The sequence below is a fragment of the Piliocolobus tephrosceles genome, chromosome 11 (genome assembly GCF_002776525.5).
Source record: "Piliocolobus tephrosceles isolate RC106 chromosome 11, ASM277652v3, whole genome shotgun sequence".
Lineage (NCBI taxonomy): Eukaryota > Metazoa > Chordata > Mammalia > Primates > Cercopithecidae > Piliocolobus > Piliocolobus tephrosceles.
This window is the reverse complement of record NC_045444.1, coordinates 90233986-90249173: the sequence shown is the minus strand read 5'-3', so window position 1 is coordinate 90249173 and position 15188 is coordinate 90233986. Positions and strand designations below refer to the sequence as shown.

The 15188-nt window shown below is 41.8% G+C and overlaps 1 protein-coding gene and 1 non-coding gene across 3 annotated transcripts; one reads left to right on the top strand and one right to left on the bottom strand.

Moving 5' to 3' along the window:
* Positions 1 to 2633: 2633 nt before the first annotated feature.
* LOC111549287 lies at positions 2634 to 2740 on the bottom strand. The gene has a single exon (XR_002733679.1). It is a non-coding gene; the product is annotated as a U6 spliceosomal RNA (small nuclear RNA).
* A 7976-nt stretch (positions 2741 to 10716) lies between these two features.
* LOC111545852 (nucleophosmin-like) lies at positions 10717 to 11559 on the top strand. Of its 2 annotated transcripts, XM_023216972.1 has the most exons (3): positions 10717 to 10774; positions 11054 to 11246; positions 11337 to 11559. In XM_023216972.1, the coding sequence occupies exons 1-3, from the start codon at positions 10717 to 10719 to the stop codon at positions 11557 to 11559; spliced, it is 474 nt and encodes a 157-aa protein (XP_023072740.1). The 2 variants fall into 2 exon arrangements, with proteins under 2 accessions (XP_023072740.1, XP_023072730.1); XM_023216962.1 differs by having other exon boundaries at positions 10717 to 11246.
* The last annotated feature ends 3629 nt before the right edge of the window (positions 11560 to 15188 follow it).

Genomic DNA, 15188 nt, shown 5'->3' with positions numbered 1-15188 from the left:
GACCTTCAAAGGCTTCGTGGTGCATCACCATTGGTGGGATGTGTCCTTGGTTTAGACTCTTAGAAGCAATCATGGGTTTTTCCCTCTTATCCCTGCCCTCTGACCTGCATCCTATCATGACTAGAGATGTGCACCAACACCAAACCCAAAAAGCTAACCGTTTTTTTGGTTTGTTTTTTGTTTTTTGTTTTTGTTTTTTTAGACGGAGTCTCGCTCTGTTGCCCAGGCCAGAGTGCAATGGTGCCATCTCAGCTCACTGCAAGCTCCGCCTCCCGGGTTCACGCCACTCGCCTGCCTCAGGCCTCCCGAATAACTAGGACTACAGGCGCCCACCAACATGCCCAGCTAATTTTTTGTATTTTTAGTAGACACGGGATTTCACCATTCACAGGATGGTGTCTATCTCCTGACTTCACGATCCGCCCGCCTCGGCCTCCCAAAGTGCTGGGATTACAGGCGTGAGCCACCACTCCTGGCCCCAAAGTTAACCATTCTTTAACCCAAAAAGCTAGGTGGGTTTTTGCTAGTTTGTTTTGTTTCTGTTTTCAAACCAGGCATGACCTGTGGCGACCAGCAATGAGAAAAATGGAAGGAGCTCTCTAATCTTGTCCGCAGCTTCCCTGCCCATCACTCATGCACACCCACATCCCCCTCAGGCCCACAGGGTTACTCTGTGATGACCACTGGCATGTTTAGATTTCTCAGATGTAGGAAGAATTTCAAAGCACAAATTCCTTTCATGGGGATACAAGTTTTAAACTGTTTCATAACTGTGAGCAATAGAAAAAATGGGACCATCTAGGGATACACTTAACATTCCTGGGACTCTGGACATACCAAAATGCTCATATAATTCTGTAACTGGAATGTTATAGTAAGCTTTTTGCTCTAAGCAATTCATGGCAGATAATTTAAATAGGCATCGAATCGAATGTGTTGTGAAGAGAAATGCTGCCTGTGGCTCCCTGGTTCTTTAAATGAGTCAGTATATGCAAGCATCTAGTGTAGTTCCTGGCTCACATTAGACCTTGAGTCCTTCTTCCAAATGAGCCTCAGCTCCACAGAGGTTGTGAAATGCCTCAAGCTGGTTTCCCACCCATTGCAAAGAGATCTTGGCCTAACACCTGCTCAAAGTCCACTTATGTCATCCCATCTGTATTTCTCAAACTCAGATCTACAGACCACCTCCATCTCAAACACTTGGTGGGATGAGAGTTAAAAATGCAGATTTCTGGGCCCTTCTCCAGGCCTACAGAATCCAAAGCTCTGGGAAAGGGGCCTACGGATGTACCTTTTTATCAAGCTCCCAAAGTCATTCACTAAAGCTTGAGAATCCCTGATGTAGAGCTTCACAGTTCTATCCCTCTATTAACTTAAACCTTGGAAAAAGAATTTCTGCACAATGTCAATAGAGCCTGTTACAAAAATGACTTCATTGTTACTTAAAGTTATGCTCTCTGTATTTATGGATGTCTGATTCAAGAGCCATCTGAGGGCTCATTTCAGTATCTTTTATAGTGAAGTTAAGATTCTGTTCACTCCATAAATCTCTGTATTTTATATAAGAACCCACACCATTCATTGGTGATTTCATTTATTTGCAGGGAGAAAAAATAATCTATCTGCTGATGGATTTATTTGCTTCCTGTTGTCAGAAAATGAAAAATATATAACTGTGTTTCTCTTACAGCTTTATCTACTGGAAATCTTGTAGCAATTTTCTTGCCCAAGTGTGGCAATCTGTTCAATTCTGTGCTCCAAATATATTTACTCTTTCTTCCCCTTTGGGGTGAACTCTGTTTTGTTTCACATTTTAATGGCATAGGCAGTGACTTCTGAACCACTTTAGACAGGGTATAAATTTTTACAAACTAGAGAGCATTTTCTTGCAGTGTTGTATTCTTGGCATGCAGCAATTCCTAAATAGCCACTTGAGTCCAGATAATAACTTGCTTGTTGTAGGATGCAGGACTAGTAATACTGTGTTCTGTCCGTTGAGTCTCTTCATCGGTTTGGATACTTGGGTCCAGTTATATTTGTTTTGCTTATCTGCTTTTACAAATGCAAGCCAGAGACAGGGAATTATGATGCACTTCCAATGCTTTCAGAATTCACTCGCCCTTTGTAGACTATGAATTTCTGAAGCAACATAGTGTCTCCATGGCTACCTGACAAAATTACTAAGGCTGCCAGCGCCTGCTTCTATGTGACTGAGTGTGAACTAAACAAATTACTACAGCCAACAGAAGTGGATGATTTGCATCTCCAACTCCTATAGGGGGAGATGTTGAGCATCCAACTGAAGCCCAGCAATATTCCTGGCAGTGGCTGTATCAAGATTTGCTTTGGTGGTAGCCAAACCCTCATGCATAGGACGTAGCCCCACAAGTCATTTTCACCCCCAAACCTCCTACTGTTTGTTAATCACTTATGGTAACCACACACTCATGGCGAAGTTTTAGTTGGAACAGCAATGAATTTTGCTTAATTTTGCTTCCCTGTGTGAGTCCTGTGCTTCCCTCAGCACCCAACACCAAAGCACTAGTTACTTAACAGAGCCTTTTAAGGTCCCCAGAAGTTTCTTTTAAATTATTGTATTGATTTCATTTTTATTTTTACAAAATTCAGGTGGTAAAAATATGGAACACTTTAGGAATTTGCGTGTCATCCTTGCACAGGGACCATGCTAATCTTCTCTGTATCATTCCAATGTTAATGTATGTGCTGCTGAAGTGAGCACCCAGAAGTTTCTTTATACATACCTATCATGAGACAGCTTCCATTTCAGTCCAACTCAAACACCATGAAGAAATCCTCTTTGAAATATCCCTGCTGAACTGTTATTATCTACACCACCTAATAACAAAATTCCTTAAGGGCAGTATAGCCTAGGGTTTCAGTGCACACACTTTGGGTTCAAAAAGACCAGGATTCAAATCCTGGTCCTGCCTCTTACTATATGTGTGTCATTGGGCAAGTTACACAGTCTCTCTAAGACGAGTTTCTTCACCTTCAAAGTATGGATATTAGTAGTAGTATTTCAAGAGTAGTTATTACAACTGAATGATTTAAGATTTTAGCACATAGTAAGCACTTAATAAAACAGTGTTTATTAGTACTCAGAGTAATCTGCTCTGAGATGAACAGTTCTATTGATAGCAAGTTCTTTCTTATACTAAACAGATAAAAAATTTGTCCCATTTGTCTAACTCTTTCTTCCTACTTCTGCCTTCAGAAGCTATCCAGAGTAAGTATATTCCTTCTTCCACACAACAGCACTTTAAATATTTGAGGGAGCTATTGTGTGTCTCCTTTCATATATTTGAGAATAGGTATCATTTTTTTCCAGTTTGACTTTATGTAGTTCCTTCAACTGTGTCCCACATGACTTTGGATCTGTCACCATCTGTGGCAGAGCTAACTAGATGCTCCCCAATCCCATTTCCTCTTCTTGGGCATACAAGAATACCGTAGCCATTAGGTTGGGGCATATGACTGGGTTTTGGCCAATAAAACAAGATTGAACATATGTGTGCTACTTCTATGCTAGGCCATGTGTCTTATGAGATCTTCCTTGATCTCTTTCACTCATTGGCGTGCTTAGTGCAGAGGATCCAGTGGAAAATTCTCAGGACACATAAGAGGCATGGAATCTGTGAGATGGAAGAAGCCTGAATCCCTGTGTCAGCACATAGAAAGCTATCTCTCATGCACCTGTCAGACTGTGGCATGAGTGTTGTATTAGACCATTAAGACTTGAAGGTTGGGCCAAGTGCAGTGGCCCACACCTGTCATCCCAGCACTTTGAGAGGCTAAGGTGGGAGGACTCCTTGAGTCCAGGCGTTTGAGACCAGCCTGGGCAACATAGCAAGACCCGCATCTCTACAGAAAATTTAAAAATTAGTTGGGCGTGGTGGCTCTCTTGTAGTCCCAGTTACTTGGGAGACTGAGGTGGGAGGATAGGTTGAGCCCAGGAGGTCGAGGCTGCAGTGAGCCATGATCACGCCACTGCACTCCAGCCTGGGTGAAAGAGCAAGACCTTGTCTCAAAAACAACAGCAACAACAACAACAAAAAGGCTTGAGGGTTTATTTATCACTGCAATATATCCTAGCCTGCCATGGCTAATATATCTTTGTAGTTACCATTCTCTGGACATGCACTAGCCTGTCAATGTCACTTTTAAAAGATGATATCCAGAAATGAACACAATTTTTCAAATGTGACCTAACCCTGATGGAATAAAACTGGAAAACTACTTCCTTCTTTTGTTGTTGTTTTTTTTCCTGAGCCCCATATTTATTTTTTTTCAGTGCTTTCCAAAGTTGCCTTATGCTTAGCAACCATATTACACATACACAGGTGGCACAAGCTACATTTGTAGTTAACTAAAAACACTGCAGTATTTTTCAAGCCAACTGCCATCAAGCTAAGTGTGGCACAGTTAGTGTTCACCAAATATCCCATTTGCTTTCCTGCACTTCCCAGCCTCCCTCACAGTTTGGTGGGGGCCATGTTTATAGTTTCAGGAGGAGAAATAACGTGTCACTCCTGGGCCAAGGCAGTTAAAAGTCATTATGTCTCTTTCATTCCTCTCTTCCCCTGCTGCAGAGACCTTGGAGGACACATTCCACATGAAGGTAGGCTTCCCATCAGACTTTGCATCAACAAGAAAGGTTTGCTCTTTAAAATACTGAAATTTCAGAGTCTGTTCGTTGTGGCATCTAACATTAGTTAACCTGACTCCTCAGTGAGAGGTGAAGCCAGCTGGACTTCCTGGGTCGAGTGGGGACTTGGAGAACTTTTCTTACAAGAGGTTTGTAAAATGCACCAATGAGTGCTCTGTAAAAACCCACCAATCGGCGCTCTGCAGCTAGCTACAGGTTTGTAAAATGCACCAATCAGCACTCTGTAAAATGAACCAATCAGCACTCTGTAAAATGGACCAATCAGCACTCTGTAAAATGGACCATTCAGCAGGCCATGGGTGGGGACAAGTAAGGCAATAAAACCTGGTCACTCCAGCCAGCAGTGGCAACCCACTCAGGTCCCCTTCCAGGCTGTGGATCCTTCATTCTTTTGCTTTTCATGATAAGTCTTGCTGCTGTGCACTCTTTGTGTCCCTGCCAACTTTAAGAGCTGTACCACTCACTGCGAAGGTCCGGGGCTTCATTCTTGAAGTCAGCGAGACCACGAACCCACCAGAAGGAACCAACTCCAGACACACCAGGCTGCTGCTTGTGAACTTTAATTTTTGCACTTTAATTCAAAACTTTGTATTTATTTTTGTTAACTTTTAAATTTTTTTCTCATGAATTACATACCTACAGAAAAGTGCCATATCATAAGTGAATTGATTCAATAAATTTTCACACACCCACTGAATGCACATGTGTAACTAACAAAAAAAAATTACCAACACCTCAGAAGCCCCTTCACGCCCTCTGGCATCTACTGTCTGCCCAACAGTAACCACTCCCCTGCCTTCTAGCAGCACAGATTAATTTTTGTGTTTTAGCGTTTTATATACATGGAATCATACTGTATGTACTCTCTTGCCCAGTATTACATTTGTAATTTTCATCCACAATGTCTTATATGGCTATTGTTGGTTTATTTTTGTTGTTAGAAAATACTCCATTATGTAATTACACTGCCTCTTCATTCTCTTAATGGTATATTTGATAAAACAAAATTTCTTAATTTTAATATAGCCTAATTAACCAATATTTTTCTTTATAGTTAGCACATTTTATGTCCTGTTTAAGCTATCCTTGCCTACTCCAGAATCATGGAATCCTTCTACTACATTTCCTTTTAAAAACTTTGTTTTACTTTTAAAATTTAGATTGACATCTCATTTGGAATAAAATTTGGGGGCATGGTATGAGGCAGAAATCAAAATACACTTTTTTCGTTTGGATATCCAGCTGACCCAACACCTTTTATTGACAAGACCATCCTTTCTGTTAAAGGATCCATTGAAGGACTTTTTAAAAATCATGAGTCAGGCAACATGCATGGGTGGATTCTGTTTCTAGACTTTCTATTCTATTTCTTTTGGTCATTTTGCCTCTCCTTTGCCAATACTACATGTTTTAATCAGCCTTGATAATCTGATGACGTATATCCTTTAATTTTGTTCTGCTTCTAAAATGCTTTTACCATTCTAGGTTCTTTGTATTTCCACACGTATTTTTGAACTACCTGGACAATCTCTGCAAAATAATCTGTGGTGTTTTGACTAGAATTCTGTTGAATCTATACATTGATTTCTGTAGAACTCACTTCTTCCCACCCCTGCCCCCTGAGACTGAGTCTCGCTGTGTCGCCCAGGCTGGAATGCAGTGGCATGATCTCAGCTTGCTGCAACTTTCGCCTCCTGGGTTCAAGCAATTCTCCCTGCCTCAGCCTCCTGAGTAGCTGGGATTACAGGCACCTGCCATCACGCCTGGCTAATGTGTGTATTTTTTAGTAGAGATGGGGTTTCACTATGTTGGCCAGGCTGGTCTTGAACTCCTGATCTCAGGTGATCCACCCGCCTCGGCCTCCCAAAGTGCTGGGATTATAGGTTTGAACCACCGCACCTGGCCAGAACTCACTTTTTTATAATACTGAGTCTTCCAACCCATTAGTCTGGTATCTTCCTCTGCTTATTTAGACATTCTTTAATTTCTCCCAATAATGTTTTGTAATGCTTAGGGTAAGAGTCTTGCATGTGTCTTTTGTTACATATATATCTAGATAGTTAATAGTTTTTGCATGGCTGGGCGCAGTGGCTCACACTTGTAATCCCAGCACTTTGGGAGGCCGAGGCAGGCGGATCACAAGGTCAGGAGGTCGAGACCATCCTGGCTAACATGGTGAAACCCCCGTCTCCACTGAAAATACAAAACATTAGCCAGGCATGGTGGCGGGCGCCTGTAGTCCCAGCTAGCTACTTGGGAGGCTGAGACAGGAGAATGGCATAAGCCTGGGAGGCGGAGCTTGCAGTGAGCCAAGATCACACCACTGCACTCCAGGCTGGGTGACAGAAAGAGACTCTGACCCCCCAAAAAAAAGGAAAAAAATACATAGTTTTTGTGCTGTTGCAAATGACATTTTATTTTCTATTTGTTTGTTGCTGGTATATAAAAATACAATGATTTTTTATGTATGTCTTGTATCCAGAGACCTTGCCAAATTCATATATCAATATAATTTGTCTGTAGATTCTTTTAGACTTTCTACATATGCAATCATGTTATCTGTGAATGATGACACTTTGTTTCCTCCCTTCCAATCCTTATGCCTCTCTCTAGTGCATTTTATCTTTCAGTTTAAGTCTAAAATTCCCACTGGTTGAGGTAATTTCAAATCATGATTTTACAACCCAGAATATTGTCTGCTTCCCCACAATTTGTCAAATTTGTGGGTAACAAAGGTGCATTCTGTGTGTTCATTCAAATCAGTGTCCAGTAAAAATTTTTAAATAAGGCTGAAAACAGAGCCATGGAGAAGACCCCAGGAGATTTATTTCCAGGTTGAAACTAATCAGTTAGTTATCTTTGGATGCAAGTATTCAAACTATCACTTGATCCATCTATGTATCTCAGTCAGTATCCATTTCTTCTCTAAAATATCATGAGATATTTCATCAAATTTCTTGAAATCAATGTATATTATAGACTGACAATTCTCTATCTCTTTAGACTGAAGATCTTATGAAAGATGTAAAATGTTTATTTACTCCTATCTTAATGAATAACTATGCTTGGTGACGACTACTTCTTTTTCTAAGTAATCATAAAATATCTGCTTGAGAATTTGTTCTGGCATTTTACTAGGAACCTATGTTTTCATGGATATGAATTTGCTAGAAGCCACTTTTCTCTCCTTTGGAGGGACTTCATGTACCACAGCTGCTTATCTCTAGTTCCCTATCGTGTTTCCTAGCCTCCACAGCTTTTAAGAAAATATTAATAATGATTTGAGAGTGCTAATAATGCAAGTGACTTCAGTTCTATGAGTTATAATCTGTCTGTGGTTGAGAATGTAAATTCCCTTAATGCAGCAAGTAAATATCTAATCATGTCTTCATTTAGTGTATCGGTCACGGTCCGGGTAGGACATAGAATCCCCTCCTCACCCCAGAGGGATAACGTGAAGAGACTTTAATAGAAAGACAACTTACAGGGATGTGGGCAGAGTTAAGGAAACAGACAGGGATAGTGCAGCACCCAGAGATAATGGAAAGCTGGTTAAGAGTCTGAATGAGTCAAGGTGGCAGAAAGAACTAGATGACCCGCTTAAACTAGGTAATTGAGGGAAGGGAACACTTACAAAGCTGTGGGCAGTGTTTACGATATACAAGAAGTGATGGTTCAATATCTTGGGGCTAGTAAGGACAGGGGAAGTGAATATCCCTGGGTCTGAATGAATAAGTGGAGGAAACTATTGTTAGACTCCACAGAGATTGTAGTATAGAACGGCTCTGACAGCAACACTGTATGGCCTTTGGTAGAGGCCCACAGCCCGCAGCCAACCCAGCATTGTTGGGGAGGGAGTATGGGAGGTATATGAGGACAGGGGAATGAATGCCTCAGTCTCACCCTCCTCATTCTGAAATCCCGCTGATGCCTCTTATTGGCCGAGCCCACTTGGATGCCAGAGGAAAGGGAAGTTTTTAGTGAAGTCCATACAGGGGAGCCACCTGAGCACAGAGCAAGGTGGAGGATCGGGATGAGTGGATTCAGAAGAGCAAAGAAGAGCCAGCACAACCCCTTAAGCCCAAAGGGTAAGAGAAGGAAGTGTTGTTGCTAGAACTGTCTGCAAACTGAAACTGGAACAGGAGGAGGGTCCATTGGTGTGAAGGAATGAGACACCAAAGTCAGGGAGGGTTCTGGGAAGAAACACCTCAGCCTCTCCCTCATCCAGCTCTGAACTGCCCACCAGTGCTTCCCACTGGCCAAACCCAACAAGAAGCCAATTAGCAACAGAGCACCTGTGACACAGAGAAGGGTAGAGATGAAGATGAACCAGCACCCTTAGCCTGAGGAATCCCCTTAACCATTTTTACTTCACATGCCTCAGTTGAGAGGTTAGTTTATTTCACATGCCCCAGTTCTAAAAAACAGGGAAATAAAATCAGAATTGAGTGACTTTCTCTTTTTAGTGTCATCTGATATACCAACCTGGCCAAATAGTAGGCTCTCCTTCCTTTTTCTCCTATTAGGATGCTCTTCAAAAGTTCTTTGTGTTATCCTTAGAATTCCTCACAAGTCATTGCATTCCAAGTTTCAGATGCTCACACATTTAAAAAATATTTATAAGCTTTTGCCTAGTAGTAAACTCTGTTCTAGAAAATCATGGGATATGACTTTGAACAAGCATAGCCACAGTTCAGTGCACAGGTGACCTCAACTCAAGGGCCCTACAGACCACTCTTCCTCCGACCGTCCTACGAACAATCTCTTTCTAACCTGGGAAAGTTCTGTGCTACCTAGACACTCTGCCCCATCCAAGAAAGCTGTCTTCCTTTTTGCTTAAGGACTCCTAAAGGCTCAAATTCTTGGAAACAAAAGCTAGAAAGTCTTGGATATTTTACCACACTACAAATCTCTTCTGAGACAAGGAAGCTTAGGGTCGCTTTCTTTCTCAAACAGAGATAGTGGAAAAAGAGAAAACACCATGAGAAAAAATATAAGAACTGATGACTCAGTGACATTTGGCTGTTTTCTCATCTTCCATTGCTTGGATGTGTCCTTTTAAACTCTGAGTTCGCCAGTAAGCTCCTCGACCACTTCGCTGTCTCTGTTAGTTGTTTCCACTTCTTCCTCACTGTAATCATTTTCAACACATTCTCAAGATTCCATTTTAAGAAATGCCCATCTACTTTGTATCATCTATCCTTTTGGAGTCTCCGGCCATGAGAAAACCCCAAAAAACATTTTGAAATCAGTTTTCATACGTAGGACAAACCCAATATTGGCCTCAGTGACTGTTCTATGGCCTGTAAAATGGGTATAATCACTATTTCCCCCAATGTTGGCATAACTTTCACAGCAACTATATATTCATTGCTGATCAATTGTTTCAGAGACATGGTTCTTCTCTTTCTATCCTCTGTATCTTGGAGGATTGGATCATCAATAAATCTGTTTTTTAAAAGAGAAAACACTTTTAAATTGTTTGTTTTAGGAGATTGAAACTTCCAACAAAAGTCCAGTGGTACTATTCGGTGCATAAGAACAAACAACTGTATACCTGACAATAAATAATAGCACATTAAACATGCCAATGTGGAGTTCACAAGCCAAAGTTGCCCACGAGGGACTCCTGTGTCTTGTGGAAATAGTCCCGCCTTAGTACTTTCACCCTGGTTAGCCAATGGCTGGGAGCAGCCCATGGGAAGTTTGGCCTCGGTGTGAACAAAGTGCTTTCCAGTAGGGTAGCAGCTGGGGTCATCAGGCAATTGTGTTCCCTGCATCAGGATGTCTGATTAATGTGTTTGCATGGCCATCACAGCCATGTTAATAGATTAAAATTAGAAAAGCCATAAGATTAGCTTTTAAAATAAAAAGATGAAAAAATACTTGTTTTAGCTCAGTGTTCATTTGTTATTTTTAAAAAATACTTAGCAAACTGATGTGATTCCATCCTGAGCGGCTGTTTTCTTGAGCAGTGGTCGTTTATCTCCGTCTGCCTTTTCTCCCACCTAAGTGCATGCTGCCACCTGATGGAAGATTCAGTGGACATGGACATGAGCCTCCTGAGGCCCCAGAACTATCTTTTCAGTTGTGAACTAAAGGCCGACAAAGATGATCACTTTAAGGTGGATAATGATGAAAATGAGCACCAGTTATCTTTAGGGGCTGGTGCAAAGGATAAATTGCACATTGTTGAAGCAGAGGCAATGAATTACGAAGGCAGTCCAATTAAAGTAACACCAGCAGCTTTGAAAATGTCTGTACAGCCAACAGTTTCCCTTGGGGGCTTTGAAATCCCACCACCAGTGGTCTTAAGGTTGAAGTGTGGTTCAGGGCCAGTGCATATTAGTGGACAGCACTTAGTAGCTGTGGAGGAAGATGCAGAGTCAGAAGACGAAGAGGAGGAGGATGTGAAACTCTTAAGTATATCAGGAAAGTGGTCTGCCCCTGGTGGTAGCAAGGTTCCACAGAAAAAAGTAAAACTTGCTGCTGATGAAGACGATGATGATGAAGATGATGATAATGATGATTTTTATGAGGAAGCTGAAGAAAAGAACCAGTAAAGAAATCTATTTGAGATACTCCAGCCAAAGATGGACCAAAAGTCAAATCAGAATGGAAAAGACTCAAAACCATCATCAATACCAAGATCAAAAGGACAAGAATCCTTCAAAAAACAAGAAAAAAATCCTAAAACACCAAAAGGACCTAGTTCTGTAGAAGACATTAAAGCAAAAATGCAAGCAAGTATAGAAAAAGGTGGTTCTCTTCCCAGAGTGGAAGCCAAGTTCATCAATTATGTGAAGAATTGCTTCCGTACCACTGAGCAGGAGGCTATTCAAGATCTCTGGCAGTGGAGGAAATCTCTTTAAGAAAATAGTTTAAACAATTTGTTAAAAATTTTCAGTCTTATTTCATTCCTGTAACAATGATATTTGGCTGTCCTTTTTATAATGCAGAGTAAGAACTTTCCCTACTGTGTTTGATAAATGTTGTCCAGGTTCCATTGCCAAGAATGTGTTGTCCAAAATGCCGATTTAGTTTTTAAAGGTGGAACTCCACCCTTTGCTTGGTTTTAAGTATGTATGGAATGTTATGGTAGGACATAGTAGTAGCAGTGGTCAGACATGGAAATGGTGGGGAGACAAAAATATACATGTGAAATAAAACTCAGTATTTTTAAAAAAATACTTAGCAAATAGGACCCGAAGTGAACAAACATACTTCACTGGAAAAGCACATCTACCAAAAAAACAAAAAAACTCCAAAAGAGTATGCAGAAAAACTATCATAATTTAAAAAAGGGTTTGGCAAGAATGTTGGATATAAAATCAATACATAAAAGTCGATTGTGTTACTATACAACAAAAACAAAATATTAAGAAATGTATCTTCAGTAAAGTTTTTTAACTTTCTTCTTGAAGTTATTGCATATATTTTCCGAATTTACTCCTATATACCTTATTTTATTTCTTTTTAAAGTGGTATAGTTTTAGAACACTAAATATATGCAGAGGTATGCTATGTATTTAGATGTGAAAACTTAGTGTATAAATATATATAAGTATATAAATACTTTCTCCCCAAATTGACCTTTAAAGTTAATGAAATTTCAATCCTAATACCAACAAGATTTTTCATAGAACTTGGTAAGTTAACTCTAAAATTTACATAAAACAAATAGCCAAGGTACTCCTAAAGAGGACCATCAGAAAGCAAGATGTATTATAAAGCCATAGTTACTAGGGGAAGTCAATTTTAGGTCAACAAAATAGAGTTAGCTGAAACAAAATAGAGAGTCCATAAATAGACCCACATCCATATGTGGGTGACATTACACATCGGTAAAATGGTGGAACAAATGAAGATCTACACGGAAAAAATAAAAGTGTATCCCAACTTCATACTGTCTTCAAGATAATCAGTGTCAAATAGATTGTGGACTTACATGTGAAAGACAAACTTAAAAACCTTTAAAAGAACACATGTTTATGATCTCAGGTAAGAGATTTTTTAAATGGAACCCAAACACACAAACTTAAAAGGAAAAGACTTTGAGCAGAAATTATCAATTTTATCTCAGCCAAGAAGACATCATAAACGTCATGTAAAGATAAGTCACAAAATGGAAATATGTGCTTGTAACACATAAATAACAAAGAACGAGAATTCAGAAAATATGAAGAATTCCTTAAAGTAAAAGAGAAATAGGGAGAAAAAAAACAAAAAAAAAAAATGGATAGAAGGCTTATACTGGAATTTTACATAAGAGAAAACATAAATAACCAAAAAACATAAAATGTACTTAAGTTCATTTGTAACCTGAAAAATGGGAAGTAAAACACATCGAGATTTTTTTTTTTTTTTTTTTTGAGACAAAGTCTCACTCTTGTGGCCCAGGTTGGAGTGCAGTGGCCCAATCTCAGCTCACTGCAACCTTCGCCTCTCCGGGTTCAAACAATTCTGCCTCAGCCTCCTGAGTAGCTGTGATTACAGGTGCCCACCACCATGCCCAGCTAATTTTTGCACTTTTAGTAGAGATGGGGTTTTGCCATGTTAGCCAGGCTGGTCTCAAACTCCAGACCTCAGGTCATCTGCCTGCCTCGGCCTCCCAAAGCACTGGGAGAGATACTCTTTTATACCCATCAGACTAATAAAAATTAAATGAGTCATGCTGGCAATGATGTGGGGAAATCTTTAACAACTATATTGAGGTATAATTGATATACAAAGAACTAGACACATTTAATGCAGACAAGTTGATGAGCTTGAAATGCAAACACCTGTGATATCATCACAATTAAGATAATAGACATATCCAACACTGCCCAAAGTTTTCTTGTGTCCCTTTGTTTTTGTTTTGTTTTTAATCATTTTGTTTTGTTTTGGTTTTGGCAGAACACACACAGGAGATCTACCCGCTTAACCAATTTTTTTTTTTTTTTTTTGAGACGGAATCTCTCTGTCGCCCAGGCTGGAGTGCAGTGGTGCAATCTTGGCTGACTGTGCAAGCTTTGCCTCCCAGGTTCACGGCATTCTCCTGCCTAAGCCTCCCAAGTAGCTGGTGTGTCCGGAATTGGTGGGTTTTTGGTCTCACTGACTTCAACAATGAAGCCAGGGACCCTTGCGGTGAGTGTTACAGTTCTTAAAGATGGTGCGTCCGCCGTTTCTTCCATCTGGTGGGTTCGCGGTCTCGGTGGGTTCGCAGTCTCGCTGGTTTGAGGAGTGAAGTTGCAGCAGACCTTCATGGTGAGCGTTACAGCTCTTAAAAGCAGCATTGACCCAAAAAGTGAGCCGCAGCAATATTTATTGTAAAGAGTGAAAAAATAAAGCTTCCACAGCGTGGAAGGGGACCCCAGCGGGTTGCCACTGGCTGGCTGGGCATCCTGCTTTTATTCCCTTATCTGATCCCACCCACATCCTGCTGATTGGTCCATTTTGACAGAGAGCTGATTGGTGCATTTACAATCCCTGAGTTAGACACAGAGTGCTGATTGGTGCGTTTACAATCCTTTAGCTAGACACAGAGTACCAGACAGAAAAGTTCTCTAAGTCCCTGCTAGGTTAGCTAGATACAGTGTACCGATTGGTGTATTTACAAACTTTGAGTTAGACACAGAGTACTGATTGGTGTATTCACAAACCCTGAGCTAGACACAGAGTGCTGATTGGTGTATTTACAATCCCTTAGCTAGACATAAAGGTTCTCCAAGTCCCCACTAGACTCAGGAGCCCAGCTGGCTTCACCTAGTGGATCCTGCACCAGGGCTGCAGGCAGAGTTGCCCGCCAGTCCTGAGCCACGCCTGCCCTCTTCAGCCCTTGGGCGGTTGATGGGACCAGGCGCCACAGAGCAGGGAGTGGCACCCAGGGAGGCTCGGGCTGTGCGAGAACCCACTGCAGGGGTGGGGGCTCAGGCATGGCGGGCTGCAGGTCCCAAGCCCTGCCCTGTGGGCAGGCAGCTGAGGCCCGGCAAGAATTCGAGCCCAGTGCCCGAAGGCCGGCACTGCTGGGGGACCTGGCGCACCCACCACAGCTGCTGGCCTGGGTGCTAAGCCCCTCAATGCCCTGGGCCGGCGGCGCGGGCTGGCCACTCTTGAGTGTGGGACCTGCCAAGCCCACACCCACCAGAACTGCACTGGCCTGTGAGCGCTGCACGCAGCCCCGGTTCCCGACAGCACCTCTCCCTCCATACCTCCCCACAAGCAGAGGGAGGCGGCTCTGGCCTGGCCAGCCCAGGGAGGGGCTCCCACAGTTGCCGTGGTGGGCTGAAGGGCTCCTCAAGCACCACCAGAGTGGACACCGAGGCCAAGGAGGCACCGAGAGTGAGGGCTGCTAGCACGTTGTCACCTCTCACTGGGTCTACAGGCGCCAACCACCATGCCCAGCTAATTTTTGTATTTTTAGTAGAGATGGGGTTTCACTGTGTTAGCCAGGATGGTCTCAATCTCCTGACCTCATGATCTGCCCACCTCAGCCTCCCAAAGTGCTGGGATTATAGGC

Bases quoted from the DNA above. Each gene is read 5' to 3' on its own strand.
- LOC111545852 (XM_023216962.1), top strand. From the start codon at position 10,717: ATGGAAGATTCAGTGGACATGGACATGAGCCTCCTGAGGCCCCAGAAC. The intron at 11,247-11,336 runs GTAAAGAAATCT...ATCAATACCAAG, and splicing joins GAAGCTGAAGAAAAGAACCA to ATCAAAAGGACAAGAATCCT.